Below are 20533 nucleotides of genomic sequence, written 5' to 3' on the forward strand. Positions count from 1 at the left end.
GGTGTCACAAGATACATTATTTTAAAATTCTCAAGTCACATCTTTAAAACAGTTTTTGAGTTTGATGTCTTCAGCTTGTTGGCCTTCTATCACAGCGGGCCTACAAACTCCTCAATGCTATACACAGCGGTCCACAAGCATCCACTTCTGAAGTCTTCTCTTTGATGTCTCTACTTCGGGTTCCTGCATTTTAAGTCCACTGGAAGGAGGTTAAAAAGTTCTGGATCCAGCATATGACGGCTTCTTAGAAAATCTGGAGGTTTCGGTGTACAGGGAGATTGAAATTATCACGGTTTTTTCGGGTGTTGTGTTGATGCCACATTTGAATTTCTTGGTAAGTTGAGGGTAGTCAAAAAGGCAACAACCTCGCAGATGGTAAATGGCAGCTAATGGAAGGATTTGGGAGAGTTTCTGAAGACATCTCCTCGCAACTAATCTTCCCTCTGAAGGCCCCCAAGAACTCTAACAGCACGCTTTTGAAGAACAAAAACTCGCTGGGTGTTTTCCTTTGAACCAATTTCCCCAAAAATTATCCCCCGTACCTCAGTTGGGACTCAACAAGTGCATGATATGCTGCCCGTCGTTGCATCAACTGTTCCAACACTGTTGAATCTTCTCAGGGCAAGATGGAAGAGCTGAGCCTTTGGCAGAGGTAGTCCGATGTGGGCGCCCCCAACATAGTTCTTGATCCAGGATTTAATTCCGAGGTGTTTGGTTCGACTCAGTAACCTGAAATGAGCCCTGGAGGTACAGGTGATGTCATTTTTAAATTTGCCAAAATAATACCTGTTTGAGTATTGTTTTCATTGAAAACCAGGTTCATTCTTGGCGCAGTATTCCATGGCTTTACTGACAGAGATAAAAGTTGCTGATCTCCAGAGGCTCCAGTTCTCTCTGTTGCTGGTCAAGAGCACCGAGTCATCTGCAAACATGACAGTGTGGCTGTAGGTGTCCATGTATTTGGTGGAGGTCTGCTGAAAAAAAGTTGGGTGGGTGCAAAAAAATAGGGACCAGGCGCCAACACAGACCCCTGGGCACTAGAACCGCCCGACCTTGTCCTCTAGAAACACCCAACAACTCCCGATCTCACTAACACTAGTGGTTCCCATAACAGTTATGTTTTGATCTCAACTAGCTGCTTGCCTGTCATAGAGGTAGGATCCAAACCAGGCGAGTGCTGATCCAACTATACCAAAAGTTCGAAGTTTTTCTAAGATAAGCTGATGGTCAAGAAGGCAATCAAATGCCTTGGCTGAGATCCAGGAAGGCTGCGCGCCCCAGACCGGGATTCCCCCGCTTCTAAGAACTGTCAAGGATGTGCTCTACGTATATCTTCAACTGCGGTGATGGTGGATCTACCAGGTAATAAAGCCGTGTTGGTGTTTCGTTTTTTTTTTGTTTTAGGGCTCCCGTTGGGGGGGGGGGGGGGTTTGGGCAGAAGGTTGTTCTGGTGTAGATATAACTTTTAGGAGGCGAGCCAAAAATCACTTTTCTAGTACCTTGGAAAAAGTGGGGACCAATGATATTGGTCCTGTAATTCCCCATCCTATCAGTTTTTCCTTTTTTATGAAGAGGATAAACCTTAGCGATCTTCATGGCTGCCATGGAGAAGATTGCCTGAAGCCAAGGATTTGTTAATAATATCAGCTATGAGGACAGAGTTTCCCCTTCACAAAACTTCAGGAGCCTGGAGGATATGTCATCCACGCCGGTCCAGGTTGATGGAGTTGGTTTTAAACTAAACTTCTTAATGCATACGAACCTCGAACCTCATCAGTAGGTTGCTGGATGGAAACCAGACCAATCCAAACGAGACCAATCCCTAATTCCGAATCCCGTAGTTAGGAGCTGTTGGAGGAGCTGTAGGTAGGTTAGATTTCTCTGTGAAGGGGTATTGGTTCTCTGTGAAAGTGTTGGCTTTAATCTTTCTTTTCCAGCTTCACAGACTGAAATACTACATTGACAAACAGGTCCGCAACGCATTTTTGGGGTCCTCAACGACTTATTCGAAATGCATTCAGACCTTCAACAGGTGATTTTGGGGTTCAGCACAATGCAACTACCTTTAGCTTTCGAGAATTTGACAATCAGCTTCTCCAGAAGTATGGATTTGGTCTCCAGCTTGGAGATATTCAGTGAGACATGCACCATTCTTTCACGACTTTAACCAATGCTCTCCAGATAGCCTTCCAGGTGATTAATTTGGAAGATTCAGCAGATCAACCTTTTCCAGGATTTCTTCTCCGATTAGCCTTGAGGATTTAAGTTTTGGAAGATTCGTAGGATCACCTTCACTTGCCTCTTCCAGTAATTAGCAGAAATCGTAGGTTCCTGGCCCAGCACTCTCTTTCCAGTAAGCAGAAATCTGTTTCTGGGCTTGGAGGAAACTGGCCTTTAGTACATCCACATCTGGATACATACTGAGAAATGACCTTAGTCCTTGGGCGTTTGGAGATCGTGATTTTTTTGTAGAGGATTATGGATGCGTTCTAGTGCCAATGTTTGAGAGTTCGAGACAAGGTTTGAAAGAGATTCACTGGACATCAGCTGTCTGGTAGACATTAACCCCAGGATTCCTCAGCAAGAAGTGCCTTTAATTGTGACAGGTTTTGGTCACATACTTGTCTGCGAGTGAGGAATTGGTTCAGTTTTAGTGTTTAGCAGGTATGTCGAGAGTTTGCATAGCTGGCCACTGTGGTCGGATATGTGCTCATGAAATAACCTTGATACTGAAGTTTCTTGGATTTAAATTGCTGCAGGACGACATCAATGGATTGATTCAGAGGTACTGGTGACTCTTGTGTGTGGCAGGTTGGCTCTATGCATGTCGAAGGAGGCAAGAATATTATTAAGGGCTCGAATTTTCCTTTTCTTTAGACTGTGTTGAGACTGTCAACATTCAGATCGCCAACCATGCATATAGGGGTGTTGTTGCTCGGAGAACATTTCCAAGGCAGTTGAGATTCGAGTCAAGGCTTCTTCCAGAACACTTCCAGGAGGTCCTATAAGATGCCAAGCAGGTAAAGATGTTTCCCTCCATTAAGAGCTATTTTTAAATACTGGCCATCTCACAACGAGTTCCAAGCAATGCCTCTCTTCATTTCAATCCCCGCTCCTCAACTTTATATGTGCCAAAGGATTTTGTGTATGTAAATAGCGACCCCACCCCTCCTTTTTAAAGTGATGTTCCCTACAGTAGAATGCGACGAGGTTTGTAGTTTACCAGATGTGTGGTGATAATCTTAGACTGATCGAAGGCCATGCTCGGTTATGATTACTATGTTAGAAGTAACCTGATTCAGACAGTGACTAAGCCGATCGATCTTATTTCCGAGTGCGGTCCGACATTTTGGTGGAAAATTATAAAATTTTTTCAGAGCTGAGTTTTATGAAGATTCTGCTTCCTTGTGCTGGCCTCTCTTTTGACCTTCTTCCTCTGAATCATTCCTAAAAAAGAGTTTTTCCTTGTTGCATGAGAGTGAGCCTGCAGGTTGATTGAGTTTCTACCGGGAGTCTGGTATGTTTCATTTCCATTGGGGGAAGTATACTTCCTTATTTGAGATTCTTTCTTCTCTTGTTCCACAGAATTTCCGACCTTATTCGAATGTATGTAGGCATTTTAAGAAATCCTCAAGATTCTTCCTGGGGTTGAAGGAGCCTTTGCTGTTATCGGTGGTTGGAAGTCGGCATCCTTTCTTTGGGGACGCTGTCAGATGCTGGAAAGCTCGACGGAGCCTGTCGGACAAATGGTGTCTGCTCCGGAGTTAATCATTGGTGATTTTATTTTATCGAGATCGAAGTGATGACTGGAGTCAATTATGAGCTTCAGGGTAATTTATATTTTTCATGTCATCATGCTGAGACTTGCTCTTGGCCATTTGAATTGAAACACTAAAATAGTTCCTCCTAGTGAATGATTTATTTTTGCGAGAGTTGTGGTGTGAGAAAGGGTGAGGTTAACCGTTTCACAGTTGGTGATGGTGGTTTACTTTCTGGCTGTGTTTTTCGGTTTCCTAAATTGAATTTATCGTGCAATGCTTTCATAGACTGCTCGATAAGGAGTCTTTGACCACGAATAAAACCTCCTCAGCTCAGCTAATCCTAGTAGGATGAGTACGGAGAGGGACTCTGAGCTGTAATGGTTATTCCGACGTGTCACATGTGAGTTGTTTATTTTGTGTTGTTGACTCTGTATATGTCTTGGGGATTCCATTGGTCAATTCAGTTTTTTTTAATTTGCTTATTATTCCTCGTAGCTGCTTAATTTCTTTTTCATAAGTTTTGAAATAATTGTTTTCAAAATTTATTTCTTGATCAAGTTCCACAAAACAGTTGCATAAATTTATCATTCTGGAGGCCTATCTAGATCGTTAGCCAGTTGCTGCTCAACTTTCATTTAGAGTATCGATTAGAGTGGAGTTTCTTTGAATTAAAGCTATTCATGTGTCTGAGTTCCAGTTCCTGAATTTTTGCTTCATACTACAATTTCCTTAATGTCTTTCATGTTCAGCTATTCGCTGAGTCAGTTGAGTATTTTTAATGATCTTTATGTTTTGCAAGTTAATAAGGAAATAAATATTATGGTGGTTGGTTAGGTTTGTCTGTTTTAAGGGGTTGTCTTATTGGCATATTAAATTTAATTAATTTGGAGTTAATGTACTTGGGCATCGGTTATGATTATTTTTTTGTTATATTTGTGTGATTGTGTACTGTCACTAAGTTGCTGAAGATTAAAATGATTTATTATATTACTAGTTTGAGGTTCTTGCTCAACCCCATGAAGAATAAAAAATTGAATACAGAATCAATAATAATCTGTTTCAACACTTATTTTGATACTTGGACAATATAAATATTCATGTCATATAGTCAGTATTGAATAAAGAAATATGAGCTTTAACTTGAAGCCGGATTTTCCTGGATATCTCTCTCTCTGATTAATCACTACTACAGTACTCTCAACACTCGATAAATGGGACTGGTAGGTTTTTTTCAACATTTTTCAGATCATCATACACGTAAACCTCAACAAATATTTTTTTAATTCTTCAGGATTGATTTGCTTAAACAATATTTAAAACAAACTTCCGATGCAATTTTTGGCTTTCACTATAGGCAATATGACATCTTGTACACAACTAATTTGAATGCTTATTTTTTATGGTTTGGTTTTAGAGAAACAGTGCAGATGCAGCTCAGATATTCCATGACACAGCGGGATGGAAGAATCTAGAAACAAGCTTGAAATGTCTGCAAGCCATGGTGTTGGGTTGTGGCACAAGTTTTCAGCCCTATGTGAATCAGGAACTCCTCAACTTGTTGTTCCGCACAACTATGCACACCAACCGTTTTGTGCGGGAGACAGGCTTCTACGTGTTTTCTGCATTAGTCAAGTGTGGAAACACAGAAAAAGGTTAGTGTTTAGTTTGAGAGATTGCAATAAAGATTAAAACGAAGAGATCCTGATTCAGAGGACCAAAATGTATTGTATTGGGAGCGCAATTGCAATAAAAATCTTCATGAGACGAGATTCAAGACGACACTACTTTAGAAAAGGGGTATCAAGACCCAAGATGAGATCAAGACTCCTACTACAAAAGAGAACAAAGGGTTAGGCCTTTGTGAGCGAACGTGACCGGAGCATGTGATGCTCAGATCGACTCCAATGGTACAACTAACTGCTCAGGCGTCCAAAGGAAGCTCCTGGATGGATTAAGACAGAGACCATGTGATGAGTTCACCAATGAGAGACGGCCGTTATATCGGACAATAGGTCCAAAGGTCACTGGATCAGTTCACCAGTTTATTGATTTGGTATAGGAATGCCCTGAACTATTTCAACTGATATTCAAAGAGTATTCTAAATAATAAACTAAAACCTACTCTAACTGTAGGCCTACATTGCAAATATTATATAGTCAGATATCACAAATAGTATTTGTTTAACACTAAATACAATATTATGACTTTAAATGGTATTGTGTTAATCAATTGAACTTTTAACTACTTGTATTTATAATATTTCACACATTCTAGCTCTGTTATTTTCAAATGACTTAACAACAGGACCCTTAATAAACTATCGTTATGTTTATTATTTTGAAATGTATTAACTATTCTTTATAAGCTAATAAAGTATTTTAACCCTCCGACTAATAATAAGAAACTCCCAGAATAATACACTGGTTATAGTCTTTGTGCAGCATACTTAATATATATTAAGTGTTATGTATCGTTTTTTGTTGTTAGAAACCAGAGGAAAATTTCAGATAATAATATTATGCACTTACCAGAGTTTTGTTTTTTATTTTATTTGTGCATAGATAGAAAAATGTGTATTAATAATTCTTTTTTTCTAAGTTTTACTCCTTGTAGTTTTCGCATGACTATGCTTATCCATATTGGTGTTTGATGAATTTTTGGGACACGAAGAATATCAGATAATGATGTTTTTGTTGTCATTGTCACAATTTGTTTACAACCCAACTCGCATTCCACCGATTCATAGTCATCTAGACTACCCGACAACAAATCTGACAAAAGAAATATCGTCATTTGCTGATTTGTCACTTTCATCATCAGAACTAATATTGTCATCATCCAATAATTCATGCATATCACTTGAATGAGGATTGCACATTCAAAACATAACAATCAATCATAAATAACTAGCCTGCATAATAACCAAGCAACAGTAGAGGGTTCAACTGGCAAGTTATGTGTTTATAACTTAAACGGTTTTCGCGTAATAATAGGGGAAAGTTTACTGATGCCGTCTTTATCAGTTCACAAGAGGACATAGAGAAAATTAATAATAAAAAAAATAATTATTATTAAAATTAATTGAATTCCTGGAGTAATGAATGAATGTCTATGCTGTCAGTCATCAAGAGGGTTTAACAACTAGTGACTATGATTGCTGTGATACTGACAAAGACTTATTTTTGTGCCAGAAATAACAATTTTCTATTAATTATTTTTGAACCATTTGCAGGTAAAGAACTTGACACAATGTGTGATACAAACCCAATTTTCGTGTTTGGACATGAGTTCAGCCAACACTTAGCTCTGGGTCTGGCTGATAATTGGAGTCAGGTCAGTATCGTTTTAAAAATACTATTATTGGTTTTTAAACAAAGTATTTTCACCCTATAAATGTCATAACGAAATAAGGACATTAGTCTGTGCCAATGGTTGAACATGTCTTTTAAAGCAGCCTATTATAAATATGACAATTTGAGTCACATCCCATAAATTGAAATATAGTCCACATTAAAAAAGATTATTACATTTAAATCATCATTAACTTGTTAATTGGTAGGTTCGGCTTGCTGCGTCAGATGCAACACGTCATTTCCTGTTGGCTCTCCCCTCCTCGCAAGCCAGAGAAACGTTTTATCCACAACTGTTACCACAAATGTGTCTAAACAGGTAAGGTTCTAATATTAAAAAGTATACATTAAAGCTACAACACTTGTACTGAAGCTGAATTGTTGTTGAGTACATGCAACTATTTCATAGCTTTCCATCTTATTCTGTGTATGTTTGGCAGGTATTATATTGCAGAGGGGGTGCGAATTTACTCACAGGAAACTTGGCGACAGGTGATGGGCAGCCACGGACGTAGCATGGTGCAGCGTTATATTGCTCCCACGGTCACGTACTATACTACAGCTACGCAGTCGGATAACCACGCTGTGCGTGAAGCAGCGTGTGCATGTATAGCGGAGCTCGCATCTAAGATAGACCAATCTGCAGTCAGGCCCTTCGTTCAAGTACTATTGGATACATTGCTTACTTGCTTCCAAGATGATAGCTGGCCTGTGCGTGATGGTAAGGATTGTTAAATGCTTCAAGTAATTTTGTTGGCTTAGTTTCTCAGCACGCTGATTATAAGTAAATCATTTGAATAAAATTCCTGTTTTTATGATGTTGAAAGAGCCAGTGTTTTTAACTGTGATTCGATCAAACATATACAAATCACAAAGTAGTTAAATCTCATATCTTGCCTCCAGGATTATATTTTGAATTTGGATTGTTATAGCCGCGTGCTTGGCCTGTGGTCACTTTATCCTGTGCTTCAGTGAGGAGTCTACTCACTCCATGGAGGCTCTGTACCCTCTGTTCTTCGCCAACTTAGGAGATCCCATCTCTTCTGTGAGGCAAGGGGCTGCGGCATCCCTTGGCAATGTTGTGCGAGCTTATGGCCATCCTGCTCTACAGGTCAGAACTAAAATCTTTGGATATAAATATTTACTTTTGGACTCCGGTTTAGTAAAACATGTATGCATGAAATCATAACCCAAATAATTTAAAATTGCATGTCTTCAATTACTGTAAAGTGTAATAGACTGTCAGTTGATTCATGATGAAACCATATCTGCTATGCAATAGATTGTGTAAAATTTATGAGTTTTACATTACTAAATCATTACATTGTTATCAGGAGTTTTAGAAGATTAAATACTTCAGCTGGTAACGTGAAGAATGGTTCATTGTTCCATTTATACTAATAACTATCATAGTCATCACCTTTTTAACAAAGATACAATAAATAAATCTCTGAAATACAGCGTAAGTTTTTATTAACCCATTGGTGCCTCAATATTCCTGAAAATGACCTTGATGGACAAATTTAATTGTAATTGCTAAAAATACTTGTGTTTATTTACTAAAATTGTATTTTTAACCTCTCAAGTTATTTTGTTTCTAATGAAATATGCTTATTTTAATTGCTCAGTATGAGAAAAAACCAGCATACAAGGGTGTTAAATTCTTTAATCATCTATCAAGGGATTTAAGAACAAGCAGAGGAAGCAAGCTGATTACAAGATTTCACGGCTGGCCTATGGCACAACCATTCCATTGTAACAGTTTGTGTTATAATAAATTAGAATATAAAGACATATTTTAGTAAAACAGAGTAACAATAATTTAAACTCAAACCATTTAAATTAATTGAATGTTTAAAAGCACATGAATTAGATAAAAATGAAATATTTCGGAAAATGTTATCCACAACATATTTTTTTCATACCGTACTGGAGGATTTCACGTCTTCTCTGAAGTGAAAAACATCTCCATATGAATTAATATCAACTCTGATTGGTCAAAAGAGGCAAAAAGTGCTGTAGAGAGAGAAGAGGAATATTATGAGTCAGTAGAGAAATAGCTATGCAATAGAAAATCTGGTCCTTGATTGCACAATCTTACAACACTTTACAAGAGCTCTGTTTGATGTGATAATAAAGTGTGATTGAATTTATCACTCAAGTTAGTAAATTAAACTGAATTTATTAATTGTGATTTAATATTTGAAGAGATAATAGGCCGATTGAAATCATACAATTCCTAATGCGTAATCAAATTCAGTGGTGCTGTGATTTAAATTAATTGAAGTGCAATATAAAATAGTTTTGAATTGGAATAAATTTAAAAAAGTAGAGATTGGAAGAGATTGAAAAAGTAGAACTAATTGTTATTTCAAATTGTAAAACGTGTTGTGTAACCTTCACAGAACAATAGAGGAGATCGCTAGTCAACCACTCCATTATTTTTACCTCACGTCAATGACTTTCTAAAGGCTAAATCATACCTCAAGGGTAAACTGCAGTTTAATAAATCAGTAGTAAAATATAAGTCTGACTTAAAACAAAGCATATGAGAGGCACTGCAATGCTTTAATCTTAGACCTCTTATATTATTATTATTATATTTGAAAAATATAAATAAACTAATATATAGTTTAAACAGCAAGTCATGTTTGTATGCAGACAACTCCAACTTAAAAGTATTTGGAGATTTCAGGAAGAAGTAGAAATCATATCTTCAACTAAGTTGACCAGCTTGCAACAACTTAAAAAAAATTTTTAGATTTAATTATAGGAAAACAAATTTGAATTTTAGGACTGAAAATTGATAAGAACATAGATGGAAACAACGGAAGTTTGTTCTGAGTAAAATAAATTCAAAATTACATGCTATTAGAAAAATGGCTCTCCTGTGTAATACAAGTTTTGAAACAAATTTATTTTATGTATATTGATTTATATATAACATATGACATTTAATTTTACTGAGCTAAAATTAAACAGATTTTTAGAAGTCTAGAACAAACTCATATAAGTTATGCTTAGTTTAAAAATAATTTAATTTTAGTAATAATATTTTAGAATATATTTAAAAATATACATATTTGTAATGGTTTAAATATTTCTGACAAGGATTGTTGTATACATTATTCAACATATGAACTGTACCATTGTGAATAAAGCATGATTGATTGATAATGTGATTTGTGTCCACAGATTGTCCTTGAGCAGGCAAAAACATACCTGGGAGCTGTAAAAGACCAACTGGCTGAGACGGACAAGTACACTCAGGACAGTTGTGAGGGCCAAGCCAGATTTGGTGTCATCAAGCGACAACGTGACAATGACATGGAGCTTCACACTGACCAGCAGGTTACTATCAGATGACTCTGGGGCATGTATATTGTCTTATAACGAACATGTATAACATCTATTGAATGTTTGTCTTATAACGAACATGTGTAATATCTATTAACTGTTGGTCTTCTAACAAACATGTGTAACATCTATTGACGGTTTGTCTTATAACGAACATGTGTAACATCTATTGACGGTTTGTCTTATAACGAACATGTGTAACATCTATTGACTGTTTGTCTTCTAACAAACATGTATAACATCTATTGATGGTTTGTTTTATAACAAACATGTGTAACATCTATTGACGGTTTGTCTTAAAAGAACATGTATAATATATATTAACTGTTGGTCTTCTAACAAACATGTATAACATCTATTGACGGTTTGTCTTATAACGAACATGTGTAACATCTATTGACGGTTTGTCTTATAACGAACATGTGTAACATCTATTGACGGTTTGTCTTCTAACAAACATGTATAACATCTATTGACGGTTTGTTTTATAACAAACATGTGTAACATCTATTGACGGTTTGTCTTATAACGAACATGTGTAACATCTATTGACGGTTTCCAGATGTATTCCTGTGGCTCTCTAGCTCCGAAAATGGGGAGAGGTGGAGGTTGTTCTAACCACAAGTTCAACAGGCCGTCCCAGCCTTGGGAGAAAGCTGATGGGTATGAACACTTTATTAGCTAAACTTTTAGTAGCAACATCCTTTTTTCCAGAAATGGAATATGTTTACCTAAAAGTGGCCTGTTTTATGGATTCTGCATGACCACATCAAGTGACACCATTATTTAAAATTACATTCAGTAGCACAAAAAAAAACCATTGCCACTTTTGCTATGGCAAAGTAGAATAAAAGTAGCCTGTACACAGAACTGCAAACAAACAAATCATAACAAAATTACTACATATATTTAGATACTCCAAGTGAATGACTTGGTTTGTATTTTAATAAGATGATTGTTTGTTTGTACCGTTAATGTGACGTAGAAAGTATTTTTATAGTTGTTACATTTTAAAACACTACTCCATTAACATGATCTTAAAATGTTACTTAAAAATTCAAAACCAGCCATCTAAAAGTGTGCATAAAATTAATACTTAAACGTGTTCATAACTCACACAAATCATATTGAATATTTAAAATTTGATTTTCAGTATCAGGAGAAAAAAGATTTTTACAAAAATCAATTTGGCCACCGAATTTCCATATGCTCTGGACCATGATTTGTCTGACAGTGCAGTTAGCTAAGCTTGATGCCAGAAGTATTAGACTTGAATCCAATCATGTACAGTGTCCCGCTAATCCGAACACGTGTAATCCGAACGTCGGTTAATCCGAACAGGTCCAGGAGGAATTATTTATAACGATAATGAACAGTTATAGGAACTAATTACATAAAAAATGAAAATGGGTGCATCATTTCGTACATAAACAAAGAAAACTTTAATTAAATAGACATACAATATTTTATTAAGACAAATTGTGTACGGTACAGTACATAAATAATGAAGTTAAATACAGTACCAAATTGAAAACTTATAGGTTAAGTATGAGTTAAATTACTTTATTAAGAAGTGAAATCAAACAAAAATTGGACGTACAGTACTGATATTATTATTGAGTACAATATTAATTGTTAAAAGACTTAAATTCAGTTATTGTCTTCTGTCGCATTGAAGAGTCTATTGGATGACGCGTAGTTTCGTACAACTATTGAACGCGTGGACCCGTACAATATCCAGTACGCTCACATTGCTTAACAATAGAACTCTCACACTAAAAACGGTAAATGTGCTTAGTATTCGCAAACACGTTTATTTGTCAAGAAATACAATGCAACAGTCAGAAAACATGTTTTAATAAACAATGTTGATAATTCTATAACAAAATAGACCCATCTCAAGTTTTAAAACCGTATTTTTCTGTAATTCTGGCTAATCCGAACAATCACATAATCCGAATAGGGCTCGGGTCCCAATTAGGTCGGATTAACGGGACTCTACTGTAATTGAATAGACATAAAATAATGCGTTGTTGATTGCACAAACAAGGCATTGTACAAATAATTATGAGAGTGCCAATCAGTTATTCTAGTCTCATGTGTTTAATGTGTATAGTTGTGTGTACCTGCTTGGAGAGCTGAGCTCTATCCCTGAGGCCAGCAAGGAGGTATTAAAGCTACTGCCGCTGCTCGCCAATGCCTGCCAGTATCAACACTACCCGCAGCATGTTGTATTGCTAGAGACCGTCTGCAAACAGCTGCCGTCGCTCGCCAAACATCTCGGTGTTCGTGCGTTCAAGGCGTACCTGGATCTCTTCCTCGACCCTGTCTTTAGGAGTATTGTAAGTTTGCCGGAAAACATACAGATAATACATAACAGATTGAGTGTAACGTTGGTCACACGATTGTCACATTTGTGAGGTTATGTAAACTATCAACGAGTGATTCAGATTCAGATCTTAATTGTCATTAGGCAACAATGGTGCAATAGACATGGTCAAATTCTTACAATCAATTATTGTATATTAAAAACTATTCATACTGATACATCTAATATCATTGATTCAGTACAGTACAACAACAATTATCTAACCAAAACAACCAACAACAACATCATAACAAGATTAAAACAAAAAATCAACAAATACACAAATAACAAAATAATAAATACTAATTAAAATCTTGAGTTCCTAATATCACAGACCAGATACTCATCAATGCTGTAAAAACACTTACCTTTCAGCCATTTGCTTAGAATAATTTTAAACCTATTAGTATTAACTTCCCATGCACTTTTAGACAACTCATTGAATAGTTTAATTTTCATGTAGGTGTGCTCATTTTGGTTTTCTTTATTCTTATAGAGAATTATTTATGTAATATCTCTGCCTTATATTATATCTATGTACATCTTGACAGTTTGATAATCACCTAAATATTTTGTAACATTCAGTACACAGTTATAATATACATACATAGTAAGGTCATAATTTTAAGCAAAAACATTCTTATCATTTACATTTTTTGTGTTCAGTGTTAAGACTGTAAATAGTATTTGAATGACGTTATATTACTAATAAGATTCTAAATATTAAAAAAAAAAATACATAGAAACCAGACCTAGTCAGAGCCATCAGACTCTTTGTTAAATTCTGTGCAAAGATTTTGCCTTTTCAGATGGTATTAACACACAGAGTAATAATTCTCTAAAGTATTTTGAAATACTGCTAACAGAAGTAGCATGTTTTTGCAGGAGAGTGAGAATGCTCTGACGTCTAGTGCAGCTAGTCAGTGTCTCAATCAGCTGAGCAGTCTGATTGGTCCAAATATATTGCGGGCTCGAGTCAACAGCTATAATCCCAGGTAAACATTATAAATTTAGTAAACTTATAGTAATAAATTAAAAATTGAATGATAAAAAATGAATTATTATAATAATTATAATTTATCCTACAAGCATCATTAATTTGAAGTTTAACTATATATTTCAATTTCAGATAGCTTTATTCAAACAAAATGCACACCAGTGTACAATGAATAGTTTTATTTTTAATTTCTAATTACGATGTGTTCTTAAAACTAGGTAGATACTTGTTTTAAAACTTGTGAATTGAATATAATACTTTGCTAAATCTTAAACTTAATCTATTCTTAAATTTGTTGATGTTGTTTCCTCTATATTTTGCTTCTTTATATGTAGCCAACATTGTGTAGAACTCTAGATTATGGTGTGTTGGTATAATGTGACTTATTTTTTATTTATTCTTTTTATTTCTTATTAAAGCTTCTACTTAATTTTTCTTTACATATAAAACTGTATCATAGATATATTGTCCATAAACTGTCAGAATTTCCATATTCTTTAAATCTTTCATACCTGATTGATCAGTTTATAATTCTTATAGCTTTGTTTTGTTGTTTAAGTATTCTTATCTTGTTTACTACTCGAATCATACAGACAAAAGAATGTGAGTGAATAAGACAAACAACAGATCCGCTCTTTTCGTAAATTCTTGGCTTCATGTTTATCAATCTGAAACTGATTGTCATAACAACGGAATACCATATTCTGCTGTACAAAACTAGTAAAATATGATAGTAGTTTTTATGTATGTTTGTTGCATTTGGTTAATACATTGTTTTCAATGTTTGAACATTGCAGAAAAATTACATTCTATATAGAGCGTAGATCCCTGAATAAATTTGAGATAATATCTTGCAAACTTGATCATTCCAAGTTAAATGTAGATTTATGTATAAACCAAGAAAGTGTCTATTACTTTGAATTTCAATATGTTTACTATCAAGTGTTATGTTTGTAGTATCTGATATATTGTTTCGTATTGTTCTAAATGAAATAAAATAAGTTTTCTCAATGGTTAATGTGAAGTTTTGTTCAGTTAAGTAATGTAATATGGTTGTTAGTTCTATTTTTGATAAAAACTCCACATGGTGTACACCTTTTCCTGATATTTTTAAATTTGAATCATCTGTATAGAGCTACTTCCTGTTCTGGAGGACATGTGTTAGTGCTAAGCCTATGTTTTGTTATATAACAAGTAAACTTACTACTTTAATTACTATTTTGATTTAATTTGTTACTGTAGACACTACAAACAAAAAACTAAGCAAAATTGTGTTATTCACCATTTTCACTGAAAAACTGCATAAGATAAAAGTAATTTGTTTGCTTTACTTGTGGATTTTTAATGCACAGAGGTAAAACCTTTTTTCAGTAAATGATTTATGTTCTAGTATATGCAGAAAACTTTTATATTTTTTGATAAGGAAATAAAGTTTTACTTTTTGACATTATGTACCCTTAAAACAAGAAATTAAACAAATTATATACTAGAAGGGTAACAGGAGACATTTTAAATCTGAGCCATGTCTACTACCTAAAGATTACCTGGAAAATCAATCCATTGCGTATTACAGCATAACAACAAATATAAAATAAACAAAACGATGCAACAGCTAGTCTAACTCAAAACAGAGTAACAACTGTACTGTAGAGCTGATGTCACATACCTATAGTCTTTGGTTTTAGCAGTCAATGACAGAACAAACAATTACATACAAATAGAAGTGAACATAAAAAATGAGAACATGGAATTTGCCAATTAAAATTGTATAACTTCTCATCTGATTTATACACAGACTATTTGAATTGTGATGTAATCTGGAAATTATGTTTAATAAGCTGTGAATTTCACAATGGAGTAAAGTGCATCACAAATTATCACTTTGGCAGTTCTAGAGTTAAAATCCATTATTGACAATGGATGAACAGAAAGGATAACAGAATAATGGATATTTGTGATAGTAATGTGTTAAAACATTAACATAGTATAACACATATTGATAACAAATATCCATAATCCTATTTGAATAATTCAAAATTGCACAACAGGTGTAGTCTTCATCCAAAATGTCTTGAATGTGAGTCTTTATCATAATGCAATTTTATCCCTAGACTTAAGAACTGACTATGAACTTTGATAATGTCGGTATTTGATTTTTTCAGGTACTTGGACAGGTTGGATGCCAACATTTTCATTGCACCCTTCTAAATGACACCAAGAAAATCTCTATCTGTAACTTCATCAAAGTCATATTACAGGTTAAATGACGAAATTCTAAATGAATCTTGCTATATATGCAGTGTCAACTGTCGTTTACTTACAATTCTATGTTCATTGGTGCAAGACTCACCATATTTGCTCCTTCTATAGTTCCTCTGCCTTAGCCAAACCAGTAATGATATAGTAAATAATCAACATGTATTATTGTACACATATCTTTGTGTCTTTGCAAGACACCAAATTTAGACATCAACAGTAAATACTAAATCTTCAAATGCTTATTTATTGATATAAATAAATTGTGATGTTACTGTGTTATAGAATTAATTATATTATGGGTTTCTCAATGACTATCATTGATTTACAAATTTACTATTAGTTTTTATGTGAACAGTACACAATTTATTATTTTTTTTTTTTTTAATGAAGACATATAGTTAAACTTAAAATTAGATATAAAGAAATACCTGAAGACTTTTGTAGTTTAAATCATTATAGGTAGATAGTTGCATAGTTTCAGATACGTAAGAGTTTAAGATCAATTTGTAGGAAATAATCACAAATAAATTAATTATATTAATTCGTAATATTATTAATGTTTGGTATTTGTGTTATTTTATTTTGGGGTTTTTACTTATCTTCAATTAAAATTCTTGATTGTGTCCTTAATTAATAGAAATATTCTTTTCAAAAGTTTTTCTAGTGTAGAACACTATTTTTGATTGATTGAGGTTATAACAAAACCACATTTTGACAGCCTATTGAAACACCACCTTAAAAACGTTTTAGAGTGATATATCAACACTATTTTTGCCTTCATCTTAACTAGTTAAGAATTGCATTACTCTTCATGTAAAGTGAAACTGACTGTATGCTCCTGAGCATAGAACACGTGTACCTCTATGCTAATGCTAGTCTTATAAAAAATGTTGTAAGTGTATAACTTTGAATATCTTGGAATGTTAATTAATGGTTCTCTGTTTGAAGTGTTGGTGTTGTCAGATTTTATACAGTTTTTAATGTTATACTTTTATTAATCTTTTCAGTATTCCCTCCCGTTTTAATACAATTAATTATATTAAATTTATAATCTGAACCATATGTCTAAATGGTTTTTAGTAATTTGGGTTTATATAAAATAAAAGTTTGTGAATTCATATAAAATTAGATAAAAACATACTTGGAATGAAAACAAATTTATGTTTTGAATGTAATAATTCATTTATATGACTATTTTAATATTTGTTTAAAGTTTTTTTGGTAATTCCTGTCTTTAAAGTACATGTTTACCTAGAGTTATTAAAACTAATTTGTATATGGACTTTATCACTATATACCTGAATTGTATTAATTTTTAAAAAAGGAATCACAATTTTATTTTGGTCAGATATAATTAAAATGTTATGAAATGTTTAGTTTAATTTTAAATTATTTTAATGTAATCAGTTTTCTTAATAGAAAAAAAAAACAGGACCAAACACAATAAATCTTGGATTTTATTAAATTTATAAATTAAAATAGGTTAAAAAGAGGTCCAAATAATCTTTTTCCCTAGCAATCTAAATTCAGTATCAATAGTGAATAATAAAGATATCAACAACACATGAAATAGGTAAATTTTTAACAACAAAGCCCTTTCAGTGAAACATTTAAACATTTTAGTTTAAAAAGAGGTACAGAAAAATTGTTATAAAATGTTGTAATATAATTACTTAATCTTGATCTTCCATTCACGATCTCCTGCCACTTGTTTGTCCCCACTTGCTCAAATTGTTTATATGTATTAAATGTAAACAAGACCACGATCATCAACTGCTTATTCTATTAGTGAAGAGTCTCCTTGTGTCTGGTCTCAGATGAGTGCTATAAGACAGTTTGGTCGTCTGACCTTGTTCTAGTGTTCTTATTTATTGAAGGTAGATCTGTACTAAATTTTAAATCACAATACATGGTTTTATGTACATATTTGTTAACATTAACGGTTACGAGAAGTCCATGAGTATTGAGAAAAATATACATTATCAATAAATATCCAGTTATTAAAGTTTGACCTATATCAATTTTATTAAAATTGCTAAAAATTTGTATATTGCTGGCAATTCCAAGTGTGGTTCTGGTGTATGAACACCCTAACTCTGTGCTGTGGAGGTCATGTTGTTACACATCCTAGAAAAAAAACTAATGATTATCCTAGATTATTGATGAATGATGCAGTTATAACTTCTTAAGAACTCAGTAATCTGCATCCCTTGATTGTGTACAGAGAGAATACAATATTATTCTCAGCAGTTAATAATTTTAACAGAACCAACAATACTCTGGATGATCCTTTCACAATACATTTTGAAAAATATAAAAGCTTTTTAGAAAATATGGTCTATTTCACTATAAATACTCTCAATACATAAAGATGTTTTCAGTCATGGAAAACTTAAAGTTGCAACAGCCAATTACTATTCTACTTAGTTTTTTGAAGGAAGGAATGAGTTTTCCATTCTCCAAATTGGTACTAGCTATACTTTATAAAGTGTCCCTTAGCTTGTCACCATCTTTGAGATTTAGTAACTATTAAATTTTAATCCAAAAAAACTGGTGAAAATCACTCAGTGCTACGTTAGGCGTGTCCAAAGAAAGGTCTTATTTGGAACTCACTACATTCTAGACTGAATATATTCAATGGTTTCAAGTAAAAAAAAACAGGTGAACTTTGCCAAATCAGTGTATAATTCCATGGATTGGAATGTTGAGTTTAGCTCCTTTTCACCTTCCGCTTAGTGCAGCGTCTGAAATCTGGTGTTGTCACAGACTTTACTCCTGGAATCTTGAGTTATGTCCATTTAAAGAGATCTAAAAGAAGTTGGAGACAAAGATACTCAAAATGAACTCTTTGCATTGTTTCAACATCAGAGACATCTAGACTATAAAAGAGATCTGTCTGGTTTAGCTAACAGTCATCCAGTGTAATCTATATGAAGAGCTGTTATTCTTGCCTCATCATGTGCACAATTGCATCTTTTAAACACATGTATGTTTATTTATTTACACTTTTCATAGCCTTTCAATTCAGTAGTTTTTTTGTGCTATTATCACTTTTGGTATCACTGCTATTGTCATTAGTACTATTAGACATTTCAAGATTTTAAATTATTGTGCTTTTTATTTGATTTAACTTTGTTCACTACCATTTTCTGGCATAAATTTTCAATAAACACCTTAAAGTCATTTGAATTTTCAAAGGCATTTTTATGGTTTCAAGAAGTAATTTTGACTATTGTTTACAAACCGACAGATGATATCTGTTTTGTTAAGGTGTTTTAGAAGCAATAGCAGAGGTTCTGCAGCAACAAATAGAAATAAAAACGTTGAATAGACATAAAAACAACAAAATATACAGGCATAGTGAGTACAATCTAGTGAAAAACATTTAACTACATTGTGGTTGTGTTTCCACACGTTTCATCTTTAGTTATTGTGAGTTGTATATGTGAGTTGTAGAGCATACTGCACCCGTTTTTAATCTTATTAATTTGTCTGAATTAAAAAAAACCCTTGTTTACGTGTGGCAACATACTAATATAGGGTAACACTTGGTAACAAAGAATACAATTTTCATACAACACTATTGTTCATAATATTTTTTCCATATATTGTAGGAAGTAGAAAAGACTGTGTATTTTCACATTAAAACTGATTAAAACTTGTAACTCATAATGGGAGTTTTTATGAATGTAGATGTTTTATTTATAAATGCAGAGCAAAAAAATTAGTTTAGTAGCCTTCCTACGGCACTGTCAGATTCATACTGAGCGAGGTGACCTGTTACACAGAAATCACAATCCTTCACACACCACACAATATCATAACTTTTAAAATCCTTTTTGCTCTTATATTTGATAGAAAAGAGGAGTAATTTAATATGTGATTTCTTCTTCTGTATTATTCTTTGAATACAAATTGTTTTCCAATATCAATAATTGCTCATTATCTGGTTGTAGAGTCATATTTTTCAATATTGTACTATTGATGTAATTTTGTCATCTAAGTGTAACTATTTGTAAATAAAATACTCATTTTGTTACATACTTCATATTATGTTATTTATTTCTCTATCCTTTATCAACAGTTGCTGCTAAGACAGTTATACAGATTTACTTGTAGAGAACCTCAGGAAGCTTACTCACAAGAGTAAGCTTACAGTGTGGAGTAAAAGTAACTTTTATTTCTTATTGTATGATGAGTGGTCTAGTTGTATTTTTAGGTTATTTAACAATAAACTAAAATATATTTTATTATTGAATTCTCTTTATTTACAGATAAGTAATCATGAAAATTATAATAATATGTTGAGGGAAATATGAATATAAAGGTTCCTGTGATCTTGTCATTTACATTTTTGTTAATACTAAATTATTAAAAATTGCTTTTGTTTTTTTTTTCAATTCTACATGAACATCTTTAAGTGCTCTCCATATTTACAAT

General features: G+C 33.6%; 1 protein-coding gene across 2 annotated transcripts in view; it reads left to right on the forward strand.

The window, feature by feature from the left end:
• The window catches only part of LOC124352926, a 30729-nt gene extending 10588 nt beyond the window's left edge, over nucleotides 1-20141 (forward strand). The window contains exons 3-13 of one of the 2 annotated variants that reach the window (XR_006921551.1): nucleotides 5176-5413; nucleotides 6995-7095; nucleotides 7322-7431; nucleotides 7553-7833; nucleotides 8045-8223; nucleotides 10308-10463; nucleotides 11032-11132; nucleotides 12586-12811; nucleotides 13723-13832; nucleotides 15997-18035; nucleotides 18161-20141. Coding sequence is in view for 1 of the 2 variants with exons in the window: in XM_046802657.1 (XP_046658613.1) it covers nucleotides 5176-5413; nucleotides 6995-7095; nucleotides 7322-7431; nucleotides 7553-7833; nucleotides 8045-8223; nucleotides 10308-10463; nucleotides 11032-11132; nucleotides 12586-12811; nucleotides 13723-13832; nucleotides 15997-16042 (1548 nt within the window). In the remaining variant the exon portion in view is untranslated. Of the gene's footprint in view, nucleotides 1-5175; nucleotides 5414-6994; nucleotides 7096-7321; nucleotides 7432-7552; nucleotides 7834-8044; nucleotides 8224-10307; nucleotides 10464-11031; nucleotides 11133-12585; nucleotides 12812-13722; nucleotides 13833-15996 lie in introns of both variants that reach the window. The other variant, XM_046802657.1, reaches the window with a different exon arrangement.
• Nucleotides 20142-20533: the final 392 nt, after the last annotated feature.

Source organism: Homalodisca vitripennis, chromosome 1, assembly GCF_021130785.1.
Source record: "Homalodisca vitripennis isolate AUS2020 chromosome 1, UT_GWSS_2.1, whole genome shotgun sequence".
NCBI classification, from domain to species: domain Eukaryota; kingdom Metazoa; phylum Arthropoda; class Insecta; order Hemiptera; family Cicadellidae; genus Homalodisca; species Homalodisca vitripennis.